Source organism: Mercenaria mercenaria, chromosome 1 (genome assembly GCF_021730395.1).
Source record: "Mercenaria mercenaria strain notata chromosome 1, MADL_Memer_1, whole genome shotgun sequence".
In the NCBI taxonomy this organism is placed as follows: Eukaryota; Metazoa; Mollusca; class Bivalvia; order Venerida; family Veneridae; genus Mercenaria; species Mercenaria mercenaria.
In genome coordinates this window covers 10,155,480-10,174,606 of record NC_069361.1, presented here as the reverse complement: position 1 = coordinate 10,174,606, position 19,127 = coordinate 10,155,480, and the positions used below count along the sequence as shown (strand labels likewise).

The 19,127-nt window shown below is 33.3% G+C and overlaps 1 protein-coding gene across 1 annotated transcript in view; it reads right to left on the bottom strand.

Annotated features, from left to right (window-relative positions):
- Positions 1–19,127, bottom strand: part of LOC123545012 (uncharacterized) — a 74,729-nt gene that overhangs the window by 20,686 nt on the left and 34,916 nt on the right. Inside the window, exons 2-4 of the mRNA XM_045331224.2 lie at positions 5,570–5,607; positions 3,435–3,696; positions 1,842–1,954 (exon numbers count right to left, since the gene is read on the bottom strand). Coding sequence (XP_045187159.2) covers positions 1,842–1,954; positions 3,435–3,696; positions 5,570–5,607 — 413 coding nt within the window. The remainder of the gene's footprint in view (positions 1–1,841; positions 1,955–3,434; positions 3,697–5,569; positions 5,608–19,127) is intronic.

The window sequence follows — 19,127 nt, the reverse complement described above, 5'->3', positions numbered from 1 at the left end:
TCCAGGAACAATGGTAAGGTTATCTGCCCGTCGTTACATGACTGAAATACTGTTGAAAAACGGCGTTAAACCCAAAACAAAACAAACAAACACTCTTAGACAACACCCTCTCGTCAAATACATTCGTTCAAACATCACACACATGCTCTTATTAACATGTCCAACCGTACATCACTGTAACTGTTTTTGCTGTATGTAAAGTTATTTTTACCGTTCTATATGTCTCTTGTAATTCTAGATTTGAATGGCAATTTTTTGTGTTTTAATATTTTGCTGTATATCTTTTCTTGTAACAAACAGCGTACTGTCATTACAAGGCAATATTTCTTCTTGCACGACAAATACGTGTCTAACCAAAGGTAAGCTTTGTCAACGGTACAAATAAAAAATAAACTTTTAAAATTTGTATTGTAACTTGTTTTTTTAACAAGAACATGCAGTCTTGTATCTACAACTGGTTGGTTTTGTTATATTTATAGTTTAAAGTAATAAAACTCCCGTTTGTGTAGCGTGTATTGCTTATTGAAACATCAAATCTGTCACACAGGTGGACAACATGTTTAGCAATAAATCGCATCAGACAAAATAACAAACATGTTAATGCAACAGTCGTACTAATACTAAATATACGTTCTTTTTTTTAGAAAAAAAAATCTTAAACTTAGCCTTACATAATCACCAAGTTAACCCGACGTAATAATCATTTCACTTCCGGCTGATAAAGAACAAGAAACTTGGTTGTTTTTGTGTACAAACTCTTTCAATCCTGGACTGATAAAATATTATATATATAGGAATATTTTGTCCTGGGTCATCTACTTTGTCAACTGAATTTGAATGACAAAGAATATCATAACTTAAATGTAAATAAATATATCTTGAAATGAACTGAAAAATAGTTTTGCTTTTACAAGGTAAATGGAAGGGCTGTCTAGCTGCTTGTGCTTTGGTGAATGGGTGATGCCATTTTAATTATAAAGTGTAGTTATTACCTGCGGCCTGGAGGCCGCAGGTATATTGGAATGCAACAAGTAGTGTAGCACATTGAGACTGGGCGATTTCACGTGATTTTTTACAAACATATGATTGGCTTATCGCATTTATGGAGCGCCGTTTATGCAATATAAACTGGCATAGATAATTTTTTACGTAAAACTTAATAATAGTAAAAAAATCACATTTAGATACTATTTAGCATATTTTGTCTATGAACAGCAATATACTATGTATTTTATTTTTTTGATGAAATTAATTTTGATTTCGTCAATCTCCGTAATTTTTCGGAAAGGAAACCTGAGATACCACGTGATTTCTTACAGAAATAAAATGTGATTGGCTTATCACATTTATGGAACGCCGTTTATGCAATTTAACTTGCATAGATATTTTTACGTAAAATTATTTAATAATAGTAAAAAAAAAAAAATCAGGTTTAGATACTATTTCATTTAGTATATTTTGTCTATGAACAGCAATAAACTATGTATTTTATTTTTTGTTGACACCCATAAGTTACTACTTAGGCTTAGTGATCAAACATACATCTATCACAGTTTCTGATCTTTATAAATTTTGGCCGCAGGAAATTTTTCGACTTGTAACACACTAACATGGGTCACGTAATAAGTAATGCGAAAAAGATAGAAGGGGTTTAGTTGCTCTTTACTTATACTCTAATCAATAGATATCAAATTAAAATTCATACTGGTTTATGAATTTTAAAATCAGACAAATTTCCGATATTCAATGGAAGGTATATCCTGTTTTAATATACCACGTGCTCGCTATTTGATATACAAACAACAACTCAATAGGACGAAGATAAAGATCTGTATACTTACTTTACTGAGCTGTTCCGCTGGTTTCATGTATCCCGCAAGACTGTCACCTGCTGAATCCCCATCAACAAGGTTGTTAAAGGCATCAATCTGTTCAGACAGTTTTGCCTTCTCACCTGTGAAGGGAAAAGGAAATTCGACAACATACTCAGATGCAATGCTTTTTGCCCAAAATATTACGAAAACAGTAATGTTGTCATGCTGCTACATAGTTCCTCACTCGCACAATAGAAATGTTACTGTGATTTGTAAAAGATTTAAAATCAATAAATCTTAAAGGCCTAGGTCCACTACTATATAAGTGCCCTCAATCCAATAAACCACTCCCACCTTATCTGCTGCTTATCAGCGATTATGTAACAGTAGCTAATAAGAGGGCAATTAGCACAGCCGGGGTCCCCACTAGACCATGAAGATGTGAGTATTGGGGTTGAAAAAAAATATCGTCAGTGAATGTAAAATAATCATAATGATATTGTCATTATTATTATTAGTAGTGAGATAAATATTATTATATTGCTGTTTTTATTATTATAAATAATAATAATAACAATAATAATGATGATGATGATGATGATAACATATTTTAATAATAATGATAATAAGATACATGTGTAATGAAAACTCAATAGCATCTTTGTATTGGCAAACAATATCTGCCAATATCATAATAATGAAAAAGGTCATAGCTGCGATTATATTTATATACAATACTTTTTTAGATTTTCTCTTACACATGCAATCACCATTATTGGTATATAATATGACAGGATAAAATCAAATTATAGCATTTCATCTAGACTGAATTTTCAATTTTTATAATAAGTTGCATAAAGTATACCTTTTCTGCATGCTTTACTTTATAACACTGAAATGCACATTGTGTTTCATTTTTTATACAAACGCCCTTTACAATATTCAGAAAGCATTAAAAAAATATTTTGATGAGTGAATGTCAAATCTTTCTAAAATATAAAATTTGAATGTGTGCACATCTCTAGATAGAACTTGAAAAACTAAAACTTGCTTTTCTTCCTAAAAGCATGGTGAAATTTGTGATATATTCCTAGTTAATTAAGTTTCTTATTATTGAACAACGAACATTTTTCTTGTAATAAAGAAATGTCAAAAAAGCACTTATTGATACAGTTATAAGGTACACTGACTTTCCAATAAACAATGACCCGTTTATTGGAACCATACTGTGAGCGTCATTAGCCCCCAACTGTGCTAATAAAGACAGAAATCACTTGGCCCACTGCCAAGATCTAGGCCTTTAAAAGATAATGAATACATAATTGGTTATTTTAACTATCTATTAATATCAAAGAGGCCATATGAATAAATATACAGAGTACATGGAATCTTATATCACTTCGGTATTAGACGCCAGAGATATCATTCCGGATGGATTTAAAACAGTAATTACAGCAGCTGTGTTCTTATTCCTTGGAGTCTAATTTCATTACGTCACTTAATATTACAAAAAAATGTAGCAATAGGAAACAAATGTCTTTTATCATATTATTTTTGCATTTTTGCCGAGTAATTTCAAAAGGTGGTACCTGTAAATTAAAAGACATTTTACAAACTTACTTGCAATAAGCTGTCGAACAATTTCTGGGTGGTCTCTTAATGTAAGGAGAACATCACGGATGACGTCACCAACTGTGATGTCATATATGTCGTCCTCTGTGATTGGTCCATCGTCTTCGTCTTCTGTTTCCGCGACATCCTCTATACTCTCTATTGCCGAAGTTTCCTCAGATTCACTAGAGTATTGTTTGTTTTTAGATTTCAATATGTCTGCTGCTGTAGAATGATGGTGCCTGATTAGTTCTTGCTCGACTGAGTCTCCCTGCGGAATGAACAAATTCAATCAAGTAATTGAAATAATTAAGGACAATCTGCCAATCAATCACACAGAAAAACATGTTCGATATCGAAACCGTTAGCATGAGAGCAATATTCTGATCAAATTTATTTTATAATTTCTACTATTTGCTATTCCAGTCTGATCAGAAATAATGTTAAGTGAGTAATATAACAGTTTCTTAAGGTATTAATTATGTAAGTCAAACATTCGCAATATTATAAAAACATATAGTTTTACGTATGGAAAGCATTAAATGTCAGAACAGAAGTACATTTCATCTAGTCAAATTCTAGGTACAACATATCAATCAGCAAGACTACAAAGTCTCGAAAATCAGCAAATTGAGATAATACACATGGCATGTTCAAATGTCTGCTTCCTTTTGTTATTTATCTTCTATATTTTTAGAAGCTCGCATTTCAAATCGGCCATTTGTCTCTGTTATATGTCTAATATCCTTACCAATTTCAAACAATAAAGACTTCCTCTGTGTACAACAAACATTTAGAACTATGTTTATAGATGAAGGAAAGGGTACGAAACTAATAAAAAATCCATGTGGTGCATGAATTCCCAACCCGGCAAAGTAAATTCTTCAGTCCAACAGAGCATTAACCACTGAGCTAAGAGTCAACAATCCTTCATGTGAGCAGTATATGCTAAAAATTGTAAAGAAGTAGCAAAAAAGGTGGGGGTAAACTTTAGTTTCTTCAAACTTCAAAGAATATATATGACAGAGTTCCACTTAAGCTAGGGACAGAAAGGTGCCGTACATTTATTGCAACTGACTAACGGACTCATTCGAAGTCTGCTATTATTTTGCTAGGTTTTATAAAGATTTTACTTACACTTTGCTGAACTTCGTCCGCCATCTTATACGTCTATTTTATCGTTTTTGTTGTTATATAAATCTCATAATGGGAGAATTGATTTGATTAAGGTATTAGATCACTCATAGTAATGTTTACAAAATGACCTTTGCTTGGTGTATTCTGAAAGGTAACTGTGTTTTGCACTATTTTGCAGTTTTTAAACAACTTTTACCGTGCCGTTTTTTATAAATCTTGTATAACTTATGGTATCTCCTCAAGCTGAAGTAGAGACAAATTTCAATGTGATAGCCACTATCCAAAATGTTTGCAGAGAAATTATTTTACGATTAATTTTAATAAAAGAAACATCAAAGTATTGGTAAACAATTATAAAACACAAAATAAAAATGTTAATATCATTTTTTCTATGATGCCTCAAGTAAACGGATTTAATGAGACAGAATTCATACTTCAACATTGAAAAAATAAGGTCGAATGCTGTGTTTCTGTTTTGAATTTTGCTTTCTCCATTTAAAAATAACCTAAGGGCAGACGTAAAACCTACCTAAATTTCTTCCACAATGTATAATCTAAGAGTGAAAGCAAAATAGAGAACTTTCACCGCGTGTAACTCAAGATTTTTAAAGATGTGTAACTCTACCCCTTCTGTTTAAGTGGAAAATTCACATTGAACACCAAGAAATCGCTTTTAAGATTCATCTTTTTCCAATTTTGTACAAGAAATCAATAGTAAGTCTTGAAAGAAGTAAAAACTTACTAGAAAATAAGGAAAATAAGGGAAAAAAAATTGGTCCCAGTAGGGCTTGAACCTACGCCCCCCTAAGAATTGCAGTAAAAGTAGGTTTATGGTAGGAATTGAATACTCTTCAAAAAGAAGGTTCTCTATTAGTGATCTAATACCTTAAAATCATTATGTATGTGATCAGTTTATAAATTAAATAGTCATAGCGCATATCGTGCATATCGTGAAAAATTAGTTATAATCAATTGCTGTAAAAGGTTTTGATAATAGGTATACTGACCTCTTCTTCGATATATCTGTCAGCTGGAGCAGCCAACACTGAAAATAAACAAACTGAAGTTCTTATAAGTGTTTCCAAAGAAATCCGACTTTAACTATTAATGTTATAAATAACAAAAGAACAAACTTTCCCCGCAAAAGATTTTCCTGGCGGGTCTGTAAAATTCACCACGCGACCTTTGTGGTGGTATAAGCTGCAAGCAATGAACGTCGCTGAAACTTCCTAATTAGATAAATGTTTTTCTGTAAAATGAATTGTGCTTACATGTCATATGACCCCCTGCGGTTACATACTTTACAAAATACAGGATAAGCTCTTTTCAGAAAACCCATTTATAGCACTTGTATATCTGTTTTAAAAACACCAACAAACTAAAATAAATGAACTAAGCATGTCCCAAAGAAGCAAGAATTTCATCTCTCTGGTACTATTGATCACGGAGATCCTCAAAGGAAGATACACCCTGTGGTAATTTTCTTTCAGAGTATTATATTATCATATTGTCTTCAAAAAGTGAGCTTCTCGTTCTTAAATCAAGACTGGCGCGACATGATAGGAAAACAAACACCATAGCTTCAGTGAGTAAATAACTCTGCATACACTCAAATAAATTTATAGCTGTTGAGAAGATTTGATAACACAATTGACGTGAAACTCTTAAACGGAACTTAACGTAAATCCAAAATAATTCTGGCTTTATTTTCATCAAACGGCATGTAGCTAAATGACGATTTGAAAATGAAAGGTTAATTAACATGCAATACAAAATTATATAATAAAGAAAAATGTTTGAATTTTATGTTAGCTTGACTAAGATAAGGTATTTCCATTAAGCGGACATCAAATATTTTAGCATGACCTTTGAGTGGTTTTAAATATATACTTTATTACGGGTAGAAGTGTTTAGGCGACTGACATTCTAATATTAACCTGCTGTCGTTTGAATAGAGTTATTTAACAGGAGACTTCACGTGTGAAAAAGCGGAAACGTATTATTGTCCAACAACGCATAACTAAAAGACAAAATGTTTCACTTACAATGACGATTAGATTGACTAATGCCAACATCTACAAATCAGGAGATGCAAGAGAATGTAATAAATTTAAGGAAATGACAGATCTTGTCGATCTAATAGTGAAGGTCGACCCAATAAATGGCATAATTCTCCAAGAAATCATCGGGAAATGCTGTCTCTTAGTAATCCGATCTGTAGAAACAAGAAACGCACCCTTTTTTCCTGTGATGCAAGATAATTGAAAAAATATGACAGCTGTGTTCATAATATAGCCCGGTAATATTTCTAAATAAATTGCTCACCGTGGCCATTTCCTTCACAACACGAAATATCAAATGTTAAAGGTGTATTATTTCTAAAACAGTGTTACAACCCGAACACAATTGTAATAGTTTTGAAACAATGTTAGGATTTTTCCCCATTGCATTAAGACTAGTCAAAAATGTTTGTTTTGATAACCGTTAATAAAACAAATATTACAAAATTCAAGTCGGCCTTCATTTTCTTGAACCAAGTACATTACAATATTCTACATTATCGGAACTATCGATAGGTCAGTGTTTGATTTTGGTTATATATTTACGTAAAACAAGTATTCTTTTTTAAAAACTGTGTTCCTGGCTAAATTTGATAATAGGCGTGAATTGTTCAAATCATTTAAATGAATCTGTTAATGAAATACGGTTTTACATTTTAGGCATTTTGGCGCCCCCAACTCCTCTATTAAAAGGGAAGGGGAGGTCACGTAAATGTTCTGCGAAACATTCTGTCAGCAGGGCATGTCCTACATGTTCCTAATGACCAATCTGAACCGGTAGATAGATTTCAAGTCCATTTCAGTTATATCTAAACGACGACGTCTCAAATTTCATAATGTAGAGCCGTGTATTAAATTACCAAGAAATTGATAATATTAATGCCCATTGCTCCGAACGAAAGAAAACCAAATGTTCAAAAGAAATTATGAAGATACACATGTTTCAAAATCTATGATCCTTCTGTTATTTTGTCAACATATGCGAACACCGTTAGTTTTTCAATACTTCATATTAGATGGCTTTCAGTGTCCTAAGAGACGCCATCATAGTTATAGAAGAGCGTGTGAACTACTTGAGGAATATGTAGTACAACGAAACCAAAATTGACGGCGAATATGACAAGTTGTCTCATCAAACCTAAGATTTTTCTCAGGACAACCCACTGAGAATTCTGTTCAAGTCTGAATGCCACAGGATGTATCTTCCTTTGAGGATCTCCGTGATCAATAGCGCCAGAGAGATGAAATTCATTTAAAGTGGTCTAAAATCTGGCCCGAGTCCTGTTCTTAGAACAGTATGACGTTTCTCTATTTTATTCAGTTGTCGAGTATTGATCAATGTCTGGTTTATGTCTCAACACATACCAATTTTATTTTTAGATAAAGATAAAGGTTAGTTCTGATATCAAAGCTACATGTAAGTAATACATATGAAAGTCTATATAAATTGGAGAAACAATTCATATTCAACAATTTCTATTTCTTGTTTTGTTTTTGTTTGTTTGTTTTGGGTTTAACGTCGTTTTTCAACAGTATTTCAGTCATGTAACGGCGGGCAGTTAACCTAACCTGTGTTCCTGGATTCTGTACCAGTACAAACCTGTTCTCCGCAGGTAACGGCCAACTTCCCCACGTGAATTAACAAAGGTGGAGGACGAATGATATCAGACACAATGTCTTTTATCAAATCGTGATTGAGAATATACGCCCCGCCCGGGGATCGAACTCGCGACCCCGCGATCCGTAGACCAACGCTCTCCCTACTGAGCTAAGCTGGCGGGCCTTCTTGTTTGGTAGTTATCGCATCTAGTAAAAATTTGCGTTAAAAATTCAAGCGGGAAATTCTCAAAATGAGACAACTGTTCTTCAACAACTCGACAATTGTCTAAATAAAATCATAAAATGGATGACAACCTTCAAACTGAAAACGAATCGGTCTAAAACTGAAATTATTATGTATGGAACAAGACAACAGTTAGCGAAATTGGACATCACAAGTGTAAACGTTGGTGGGTGTGACGTAAAATGCGTCGATCACGTCAGAGACCTAGGTGTAACTATGACCAATACACTCAACTTTGACCATCACATTCAGAAAAAGTGTCAGATAGCTCATGTACAGTTACGAAACCTTAGGGCTATACGGAAACATCTCACACAGAAGTCAACTGAATCATTAGTGCATGGATTGGTTCATTCTCACATTGACTTCTGCAACAGTTTATTTACAGAAATTTCAGCCTACCAAATCAATAAACTACAGCGAGTCCAAAATCATGCCGCTAGAGTAGTCAAGAATGTTTCCTATGAAAAACCAAGTACCGAACTTCTGAAAGAATTACACTGGCTTCCAGTTAAGGCTAGAGTCATGTTCAAAGTTTTAGTAATAGTCTTCCGTGTCATCAATGGTACAGCTCCATTATATCTGAGGGAAATGTTTGTACCTACTCGACAACGATACAGACTTCGCTCACAAAGTGACACTAACTTTAACATCCCTAGACGGCGAACAAAACTAGCAGACAGATCTATGGCAGTCGTTGGTCCCAAATGGTGGAACGATCTGCCTAGCTATCTGAAAAACATTCAGTCTGAAGCCAGCTTTAGATCAAAACTGAAAACACATTTATTTAGGCAGTTTTATGAACAATGAGTGTAGTCTTGTTAAAACACAAAATATTCAGAAGTGGTGTAAAATAGTATTTATATATATCCAAATCTTTAAATCTAAGTTCTAGAATCCTGTTCATATTTTGTATGTATATATGTTAAATACAGATTTATTGAAAAATAAATATATTTATGCAAGTACGGGACGGTACGGGTTTTAATATTATTCAATTGCGGAGCATGAAAAGCTTACGCGCAAATTATCAAGAACTTCAAAATTGTCAATAGAAGAGGTTCTAGCACGTACAGTTCTGATGTTTTACTATAATTTGATGTCCAACACAATGTAATGTTATGCTGCAGACATCGCCGCAGTGTACAACACTGGACAATCGTATTTGTATGGTTTTAATTTTCTTTATTCGTACTCGGTCATTTTCGACCCAGTAATATAGTTTACTTGGTGCTAGAGATGTCTTTGCTGTTCATGGAAGATTCTCATAGAGCTCAATTTGTGGTGTATATTGATAAACTGCAAAGATATGATTTACTTAATGTTGATTCGGCAATTGACGTGAAGTTCTGTGGAATAAGTGGCGGTTGTTTAACAATCTCGAACCATGTCCTGTTCTTTCAAGTAAAGCATGTTTATTTGCCAATTTATTCTAAGGCAACACACCCGCCACATCCCAGCGTACATATACAATGATTTTATTATTACTGAGAAAAGCAAACAGGGTGTTTAAGCAAGAACTTGGAATACTTAACGTACTGGAATTTGAAAGGAATGAAACATTCTATTTTTAAATGCTAACATTTTACAGATAGATGGTGTTCATTTCAACAACCTGGGATTTGAAAATTTTCCACAATGTGAGAGAAATGATTTTGAAGTGCATTGCAGATATGTAATTCACACATGTACTGGAAGATACTGTATTCTAATTGGTGGCACATTTGTATCTATATTATCATATAACAGTAAGTATAGACATACATGTAGTAAGTATATTAGCCGTCATATATGATAGAACCAAACCCATATGGGGTCCATTTCAGTTAGATAAACAAGACTTCCTGCAGGCTTATGAACATGGCAGATCTTGTATATCGCAAATTTTCTGTCCATTTGTGGTAAAAGACTTAAATGTAGTTAAATGAACTAATAGAATTATAAAGTCTAAACACATTGTATTTGTTTATATAGTTTAAATGTAGTTAAATGGTCTACTAGAATTATAAAATCTAGACACATTGTCTGTATTTGTTTATATTCTGTTCTATTATATAAATAATGGTTACAGACAAGTTATCTGCAGTCAAATACACCACAAGTTGTCAAATGGGCAACAAAATATGATCGTTTTTGACAGCTGTCTACATTTATGTAATCAAATGGGCCGCATGGAGTCAAATGGGTTACTAAGTCTATGTTTCTCAGATATTTTGTCCGTATTGATGTAGTCAAATGGACTACAGTGTAGTCAGATGGACTGGACTTCTTTGTATAGTCAAATTGACTATATGTAGTCATATGGACTACTTTATTTAGTCGATGGATTATTTTTACTGTATGGCTAAACACAGGATGACTGCCATACACTTGTAAAGTGTTACAAGAAGAGATTGTTGTAAATACAGTATTATCTCGTGGAAGCTGATCTTTACATGCTCTTTTAATAAGTATAGATATAGTAAGTATATTAGCCTGTCATATATGATAGAACCATTTCAGTTAGATAAACAATACTTTCTGCGGGCTTATGAACATGGCAGATCTTGTATATCACAAATGTTCTGCCCGTTTGTAGTAAAAGACTAAATGTAAGTAACTGGACTAATAAAATTATAAAATCTTAACAGAATGTCTGTATCTGTTTATACGTTTGTGGCCGATTAGTTTAAATGTAGCTAAATGGTCTACTAGAATTATAAAATCTAGACACATTGTCTTTATTTTCTTATATTCTGTTCCACTATATAAATAATGGTTACAGACAATTTGTAGTCAAATACATCGCAAGTTGTCAAATGGACAACAAAAAATGATTGTACTTGACAGCTGTCTACATTTATGTAGTCAAATGGGCTGCATGGAGTCAAATGGGCTACTAAGTCTATGTTACTCAGATATTATGTCCGTATTGATGTAGTCAAATGGACTACAGTGTAGTCAGATGGACTACTTTGTATAGTCAGATGGACTTCTTCGTATAGTCAAATGGACTATATGTAGTCATATGGACTACTTTATTTAGTCGATTGATTGTTTTTACTGTATGGTTAAACACAGGATGACTGCCATACACTTGTAAAATGTTACAAGAAGAGATTGTTGTAAATACAGTATTTCTTGTGGAAGTTGATCTTTACATGCTCTCGTATATGGTTTTCTATTTCATATGCCACCAAGACAGCGAAGGCTGCTGCAGCTGGGGAAGCTGCTAAAACCGAACGAAGAACAAACCAAATTGAGCAGGTTTCAGAAGCTAACACATCCAATTTATCAGAAAAAGACTTGAACACAATTATATCAAATGTTGTTCCTGCTGTCACGCAAGGTATGTTGTAGGTTTTAAAAGACTTGAAGGTACTACCGACTATTCAGAACCAAAACTTCGGAAAAGAACAGATACCTTTGGAATCCACACAAAGCACTTCAACATTTGCTCCAACACCGACTTTGCCAGCTTCAGTTTTGAATCAAAATTCTGCCACATTTTTGCATCCACTTTTTCTTGGTATTGATGAAAAAATCAAAGCTAGGGTTGTATCAGATCAGTTTGTGGAGTTAGATTCCATATAAAATAAAGGCGATTATCAATACCATTTAGTCGAAAATGGCAGTGGGGAACTCTCGTTCAAAAAAGTTTTAAATCGTCGACCAGTATAAAAACGCTGGATCAAAGGTTTAATACATTTCATATTTTTACAAGTGTTTACACAGACAGACACCCAGCATCTGCTGTTACTTTAATGAAACATTGCGACACAGTTCGTAAACTTGCAAAGCAATCGGGGGATTCCGCTGCCATTTTTACGACAGACAATTTAGTGTCTTAAAAGAAGCAAGATTGGCTTCGATTTCATATGGGGAAATCGATACCCAGTTATACACGCAGGCACTGGTCATGGGGTTAATTAAACCAAAACAAAAACAGTCCTTTCTTGGCGCAAGATCCCACCAAAACAAACCGTGCTTTGATTTTAACAACGGGTCTAGTGCCAGAAAATCGTGCATCTTTCAGCACAGATGTCAAAAGTGTTCCGGTCCTCATGGACGAATTGTGTGTTTTTAAAAAGGTGCAATCAAATTTCAAGTCAAAGAACTGATAACGAAACCGTATGCAAGGTGCCTGCAGTCTTAAATAAGGCTACTTTTCATATTGTTACACCAATTAATTCTGATAACCTACGATACTGGCTCCAAGGTACGACTTGAAATTAACTGAATATTTGATGAATGGCTTCACAAAGGGCTTTAAAATACCTTTTACAGGTATTCATTCTTATAAATTTCCTGGGAATTTCAAATCTGCGACTGAAAATTTAGAGGGCATAAAATCACTGTTGAAATTGATGCGGGTCGTGTTCCGGGTCCTTTGAATGAACCACCTTTTAGCAGCTTTATGATCTCAACTCTGGGTTTAGTACCAAATCAAGAACCCAGTGAATTTCGTGGAATACATTATTTATCATTTTCAGAAGGTCAACTGTTAAGGCTGGAATCCCATCAGAATTGTGTTTTGTTCAATATCAAAATATTGATGATGCAGTAGAACTTGTGAAAACTATTGGACCTGGCACGCTTCTGTCAAAATTTATGTCCAAAATGCATTTAAAATCATTCCAATTCAGTTGAAGGCTTTGTAAACATCTCAGGACCCAAGTATTATATGCCTGGTCAAAAGATTAGTTCTACAATGTTTGAAATATATCTTTTTGTTTTAAGACACGCATTTTAAAAGCATTGCAAGGTTATCATAATTTAGTTCCTAAAACAGACACACGTTTGCCAGTTGCATAACTTAATACGGTCAATGGACGTAGTTTGCAATTCGCAATTTCTGCGTATACTGCTAACAGCCATTTATTTATTGACCTTTCATGTTTTCCTTCGAGTTGGAGAATTTACTTCTTCCTCTCCTGACTCGTATATTATAGTAGTAGAACATGTATATATAACATTCAATCGAACTAAATAGCTTTGACTTGGTTCTGAAAAGCTATAAATATAGTCGAGGCAAGACCCATAAACTGCATATTTCATGTTGTCACTATGAATTAGGTATGTGCCCTTTGCATGCATTGTACTCGTATTGTACCTTAAGTAGCGCTCCACCTGGCCCACTATTTTCGTTTTTGATAATCATCCAGTGACAAGATGTTTCTTTTGTACCAAGCTTCAAATGTCACTCACTCGGTTAGGTTATAGTAATGACTTTTACAAAGGTCATAGTTTCCACATTGGTGCGGCATTGCAAAGAGGTTTATGGGGAGTTTCAGAAAATCGACCTTTTGGCAGGTGGTTTTCAAACGCTTATAAAAAGGTATATTCGCATTCCTATGGGAGAAAAATTAGATGGGGTCAAAGCTCCAATAATATAGGTACATCATGGTCACAAATGTGATGGCGTCAAGGGTCTCTCACCTTGTGATTATCATGTTAAAAAGTATTCTTCAGTTATCCTCTTAAGACAAATATCAGTATTGGATTTTAGAAGTCATACACCTTTGTTTGGGGTGGATTATTTTTATCAAGTTAATATCTAGTTTTCTAATATTTGTAATTCTTATTGCTAATGGTGCGATGGGGTCATGGGTCTAATGTTATCATGTTACATGTACACAAAGTTTATTAGTAGGCAGTTTTGCATGTTTTCATGAGTTACTGATATTTTGCTTGTGTGATGGTGCCAAGGGACGCTCACCTCTATTTTGTCATGTTAAATATACTTGTACCATTTTCTACAATTTCTGCATGTTAGAGGATGTAACACTTCAACAAGTATTCTTCAGTTATCCTCTTAATACAAATATATCAGTATTGGATTTTAGAAATCATACACCTTTGTTTGGGGTGGATTATTTTTATCAAGTTAATATCTAGTTTTCTTATGTTTTTAATTCTTATTGCTAATAGTGCGATGGGGTTATGGGTCTCTCGCACTAATGTTATCATTTAACATGTACATAAAGTTTATTAGTAGGCAATTTTGCATGTTTTTTTATGAGTTTTTAATATTTTGCTTGTGTGATGGTGCCAAGGGATGCTTACCTCTATTTTGTCATGTCAAATATACATGTACCATTTTCTACAATTTCTGCATGTTAGAGAGTGTTACACTTTAACAAGTATTCTTCTGTTATCCTCTTAAGACAAATATCAGTATTGGATTTTAGAAATCATACACCTTTGTTTGGGATGGATGATTTTTATCAAGTAAATATTTAGTTTTCTTATGTTTATAATTTTCATTGCTAATGGTGCGATGGGGTCATGGGTCTCTCGCACTTATTTTATCATGTTACATAAAGTTTAATAGTAGGCAATTGTGCATGTTTTTATGAGTTACTGATACTTTGCTTGAGTGATGATGCCAAGGGTTGCTCACCTCTATTTTGTCATGTTAAATATACCATTTTCTACAATATCTGCAAGTTAGAGGGTGTAACACAACACATGAGTAAGCTGTTCATAAATAAATGATACACTCACTTTCTTCGGATGGGGTTATTGCTAATAACTTAATAAATGAAATCCATTTATTATGTTTTTGCAATATGTGGCATAAAGGTTAGATCCCCACCTTTGATGATGCATATCAACTGTTAATATTTGTCTTTTCTTGATAAAATTAGTCACCTATCACACATTATGTATGATGCTGTAACAGAACCATTTATTGTTAATTGTGTTTTCAAATTCGTCATTTAGATATTAAATGACAGATTTCAATCAAAGATACGTGTTGGGTTTAGTTTTGATTTACTACATCATCAAACAGAGCTCATGAAGTGAGTGTAAGATATATACCTTAGTTATATGGAGCTAATGCTACGGAGCTTGCATAAATACAGATTTATTGAAAAATAAATATATTTATGCAAGTACGGGACGGTACGGGTTTTAATATTATTCAATTGCGGAGCATGAAAAGCTTACGCGCAAATTATCAAGAACTTCAAACCCTCCCTCCCATCCCTGGTATGCTCAGTATACCCATAGTTGTAGACAGAGCTCATAAAGTGAGTGTAAGATATATACCTTGGTTATATGGAGCTAATGCTACGGAGCTTGCATAAATGTGTGTTATGTAATTGTAAAGCGCAATAGAATATTTTATAATTTTTGCGCTATATAAATGCCATGTATTTGTATTTGTAATGTACAAAGTATGGAATTTATTTCGAAATATTTCGCAATCGTTGAAGAAGATAATTCCAATGGATATGACAAATATTACTTAAAAACTTCAATGGATATGACAAATATTACTTAAAAACATTGCCTCCTGGCAAATATCACAATACCAGTGACAAAGGTGACAACTTTAACTTTTCGACATATTTTACCGAGAACCTGGGGTAATTCTTACACTGCCTAGGACTTCACGAATCACTTTTATGTTTCGAAATACAAATGTATTTGAAACAAATCAGACATTCTTCTATAAGCTGTTTTTGCAAGTTTGATAAACCGGACATAATGGCGTAACGTTATTTATCCGGTAAAAATAGAATAACGTCTGGAACCGACATACGGAAACAAATTATTTAGAAATAATGCATGACGACCCGTGTGTAAATGTTTAGAAAGCAACTCTTATGCTACCTTTAAACAGTAAAAAAATTGTCACGTGACAATTCCTGATACTGGCTTAAAATCAACTTGAAATTTTTTAATCTCTGCCCATGGGCAAATATATGAAAAATAAGCGCATAGGCCTGTCTATTTTATTTAATCGTTTAGCAGTCAATAGATGCCATTTATTGTTCATTTACTTATTTTCTTAAAGTTGTATCCATATGGAAACAAAGTAAATACAAAACACATACGATATACAAATTGACGTATGGCCATTCACTTAAACAGTTACCAAAACTATGATCATATTTTCCAGTATCAAATAAATATTACATTAAAGATTTTGTATTGTTTAAAGTTAAAGGACATACGTTATCCCATAACCAAAACTGATGATCAACCATTTTTGGAATGAAACAGTAAGTCAGAAATGGATATTTTCCAGAATTTATAAGGATGTACAGCAATTGGGTTAAATAGATCCAAGCGCTGTTGTAGATGGGGTCTTTATACAGCCAATGGATACATTTATATTATATACTACATATATAACAGATAAACCTGAGGAGAAATTGTTAAGAAGTAATTAAAAATAGATAAAACACCGAGTTCAGTTTCATAAAAAAAATTGAAAACACCAAGTTCTGAGAATAATTTGATTAGTAGATACTCTTTCATAAACATTAAAATTAATTTTGCATGTATGCGACAATATCAAAACAACTAAACCTCACTTACAAAAGTAAAATGTCGATTATTGAGTACAAAGAAGCTTGTTTTGGCTGAAATACTACATTCTCATTTCATTTATAAATGTCAGCATTACACATGGCGCCAAAAGAAGAATAAGAAACTATGGGGTTTTCATAGAGGGTATTTCATATATCATTACACAGATTGCTATACAGAAAAACATGACATTCATTTTTAATAGCATCTACAAAAGTGACACAAACATCTAGCAAATGGCTGGACTTCATATCTACATGTTTCAACTCGGGATGGAACAACGACACATTAATGCTGATAAATGGCTTTTAGGTATAACAATTCCTTAATATTGTTCATATCTCTACCAGAAGTGTCATGATGAGACTTTATCCTCTTCAACCAATCACTTTAATATTAAATATGTTTAGCAATTTTATGTTTTGATACAGGGCCTTATATTGATCACAATATTTGCTTACTTCTAGTAGAATATGAGATGGCCAAGAGTGGTATCCCTATTTTCATCAATATCAACAGCGTAAAAAATTTGTCATTAAATTTGTAATTTTCCCAGAGACTCCAATAATGAAATTTGGCTTGAGGTTCTAATTTCTCAAATCAGTCTACCAAAATGTCAAGCGCATTTAACCATTTTTATTAGCTGAATTTTCAAAATTATATCATTATTTTTTAAGGAGGTAGGTTACCTTGTTCCCATGGTAAATTCAAATTTGTTGAACCGCAGCAATTTTATGTATTTCGTGTAATTTAATGCTTGAGCTGCTACAACCTCAATTCCGTTTATCTCTGTCCATTCAAGTACAATTTTTATCCAGGTTTGAAATATATGACTCTCCGAACGCGTTAGCTTTCTAATATAAGTTTAATACGTATATGTCGCGGGGCTCGTGTTTCCATAGTAACGCATTTTCTCACATTTTTAAACAACTACGTATGAAAACGGGGTTTTTTCGACGGCTTCAGTGCCATTCTGTTAATGCCCAACTTGGAATATTTGGGTAATATAATTAGAAAAAAATCAAGCACTTTACATGATACCCTATTTTTCTTTATTTTCAAAGTAACCACGGCAACAGAGATGTTTAGGATAGCTTATATCTTGCTTTTTATCGTAATTTCTTATAAAAAAATAAATAAAATTATCTTTCTTGATAATGTAAATTTAATTTAAACAAATTTCACAGCTTAAATTTCTCACAGCACTACCCTCGTCTGACATTTTTTATGGAAAAATCGTTCAGCATGCTGCTATTATTCCCATGGATATTGTTGAAATGTATATACAAAACAGATTCTTTGATCCTTATATAGACCAGTGTCAACGCTTTTGAATTTTACATTTAGATATATAGGTCACGGGCTTCGTTTCCATGGTAACATCGATTTAATTCAAGAAACAACAATTTTCTACTGAAATTTGAACAATTTTAGAGCTTAATTTTAGTATATAAGTAACAAAATATCAACGGAAACTGACAAATAGGTATTACAAATCAAACTGCTCGATTTTTAATTGAAAATGGCCGTAATAAGTAACCTTTCACCCAACTATATTCCGAATAACATCAGTTACCATCATCCATTTTCTTACATTCCACATAACATTTCAATATAATTACATAAAAGAAGCAAACTACTGATAATTTTTCAGAGCGAAAGACTCATAAAAAATATTTCAGCAAATAAGGGCTGTTTAAAAATAGTTCAAATAACGAAAATGCACAGAATTACGTAGTTTCAAAATAAAAGCTAGTAAGTTTGCGCGGTAACTGACACGTAACGTAATGACGTCAATGACGTCATTTTAAGGCAACAATGTTTTGAAGCGTTTCTGCGGCAATTTATTCATCATTTTTGCATTATTAAACCATTAAGCATCAGATCGGAACCCGGACATGTTTTTTTATAAAAAGAATGGATATACAAACACATTTACTTTGTCGAAAACGTCGTCGTTAATCGTCAAGTTAACTTCCGGTTGGACATGCCCACATACAAATATTAAGGTAACCTACCTCCTTAAAATACTATGGTTTGATTAAATTCTACATTATCAGTACTGCAGAACTACCTTAATCTACATGTAATAAAGATATGCCAATGATGGCTCTAAGTGGACATGCCTCTACTTAACGAAACAAAGTATTATTGAATACAGCTTGTCTTTTCTAGTGATAACAAATTTTTCTCTTTTACGGTAATTAAATCTAAAAAATAAAATGAGTCACAGATTTGTTTCATGAAAAAGTGTGTTAATACTTGCGCAATTTACGTTGTTGTGAAAGGAATGCAAATGAAGTGATTTAATGCCGTCTATACGGAAAACAGGCAAAATATTTTCGGTGACATTTAATA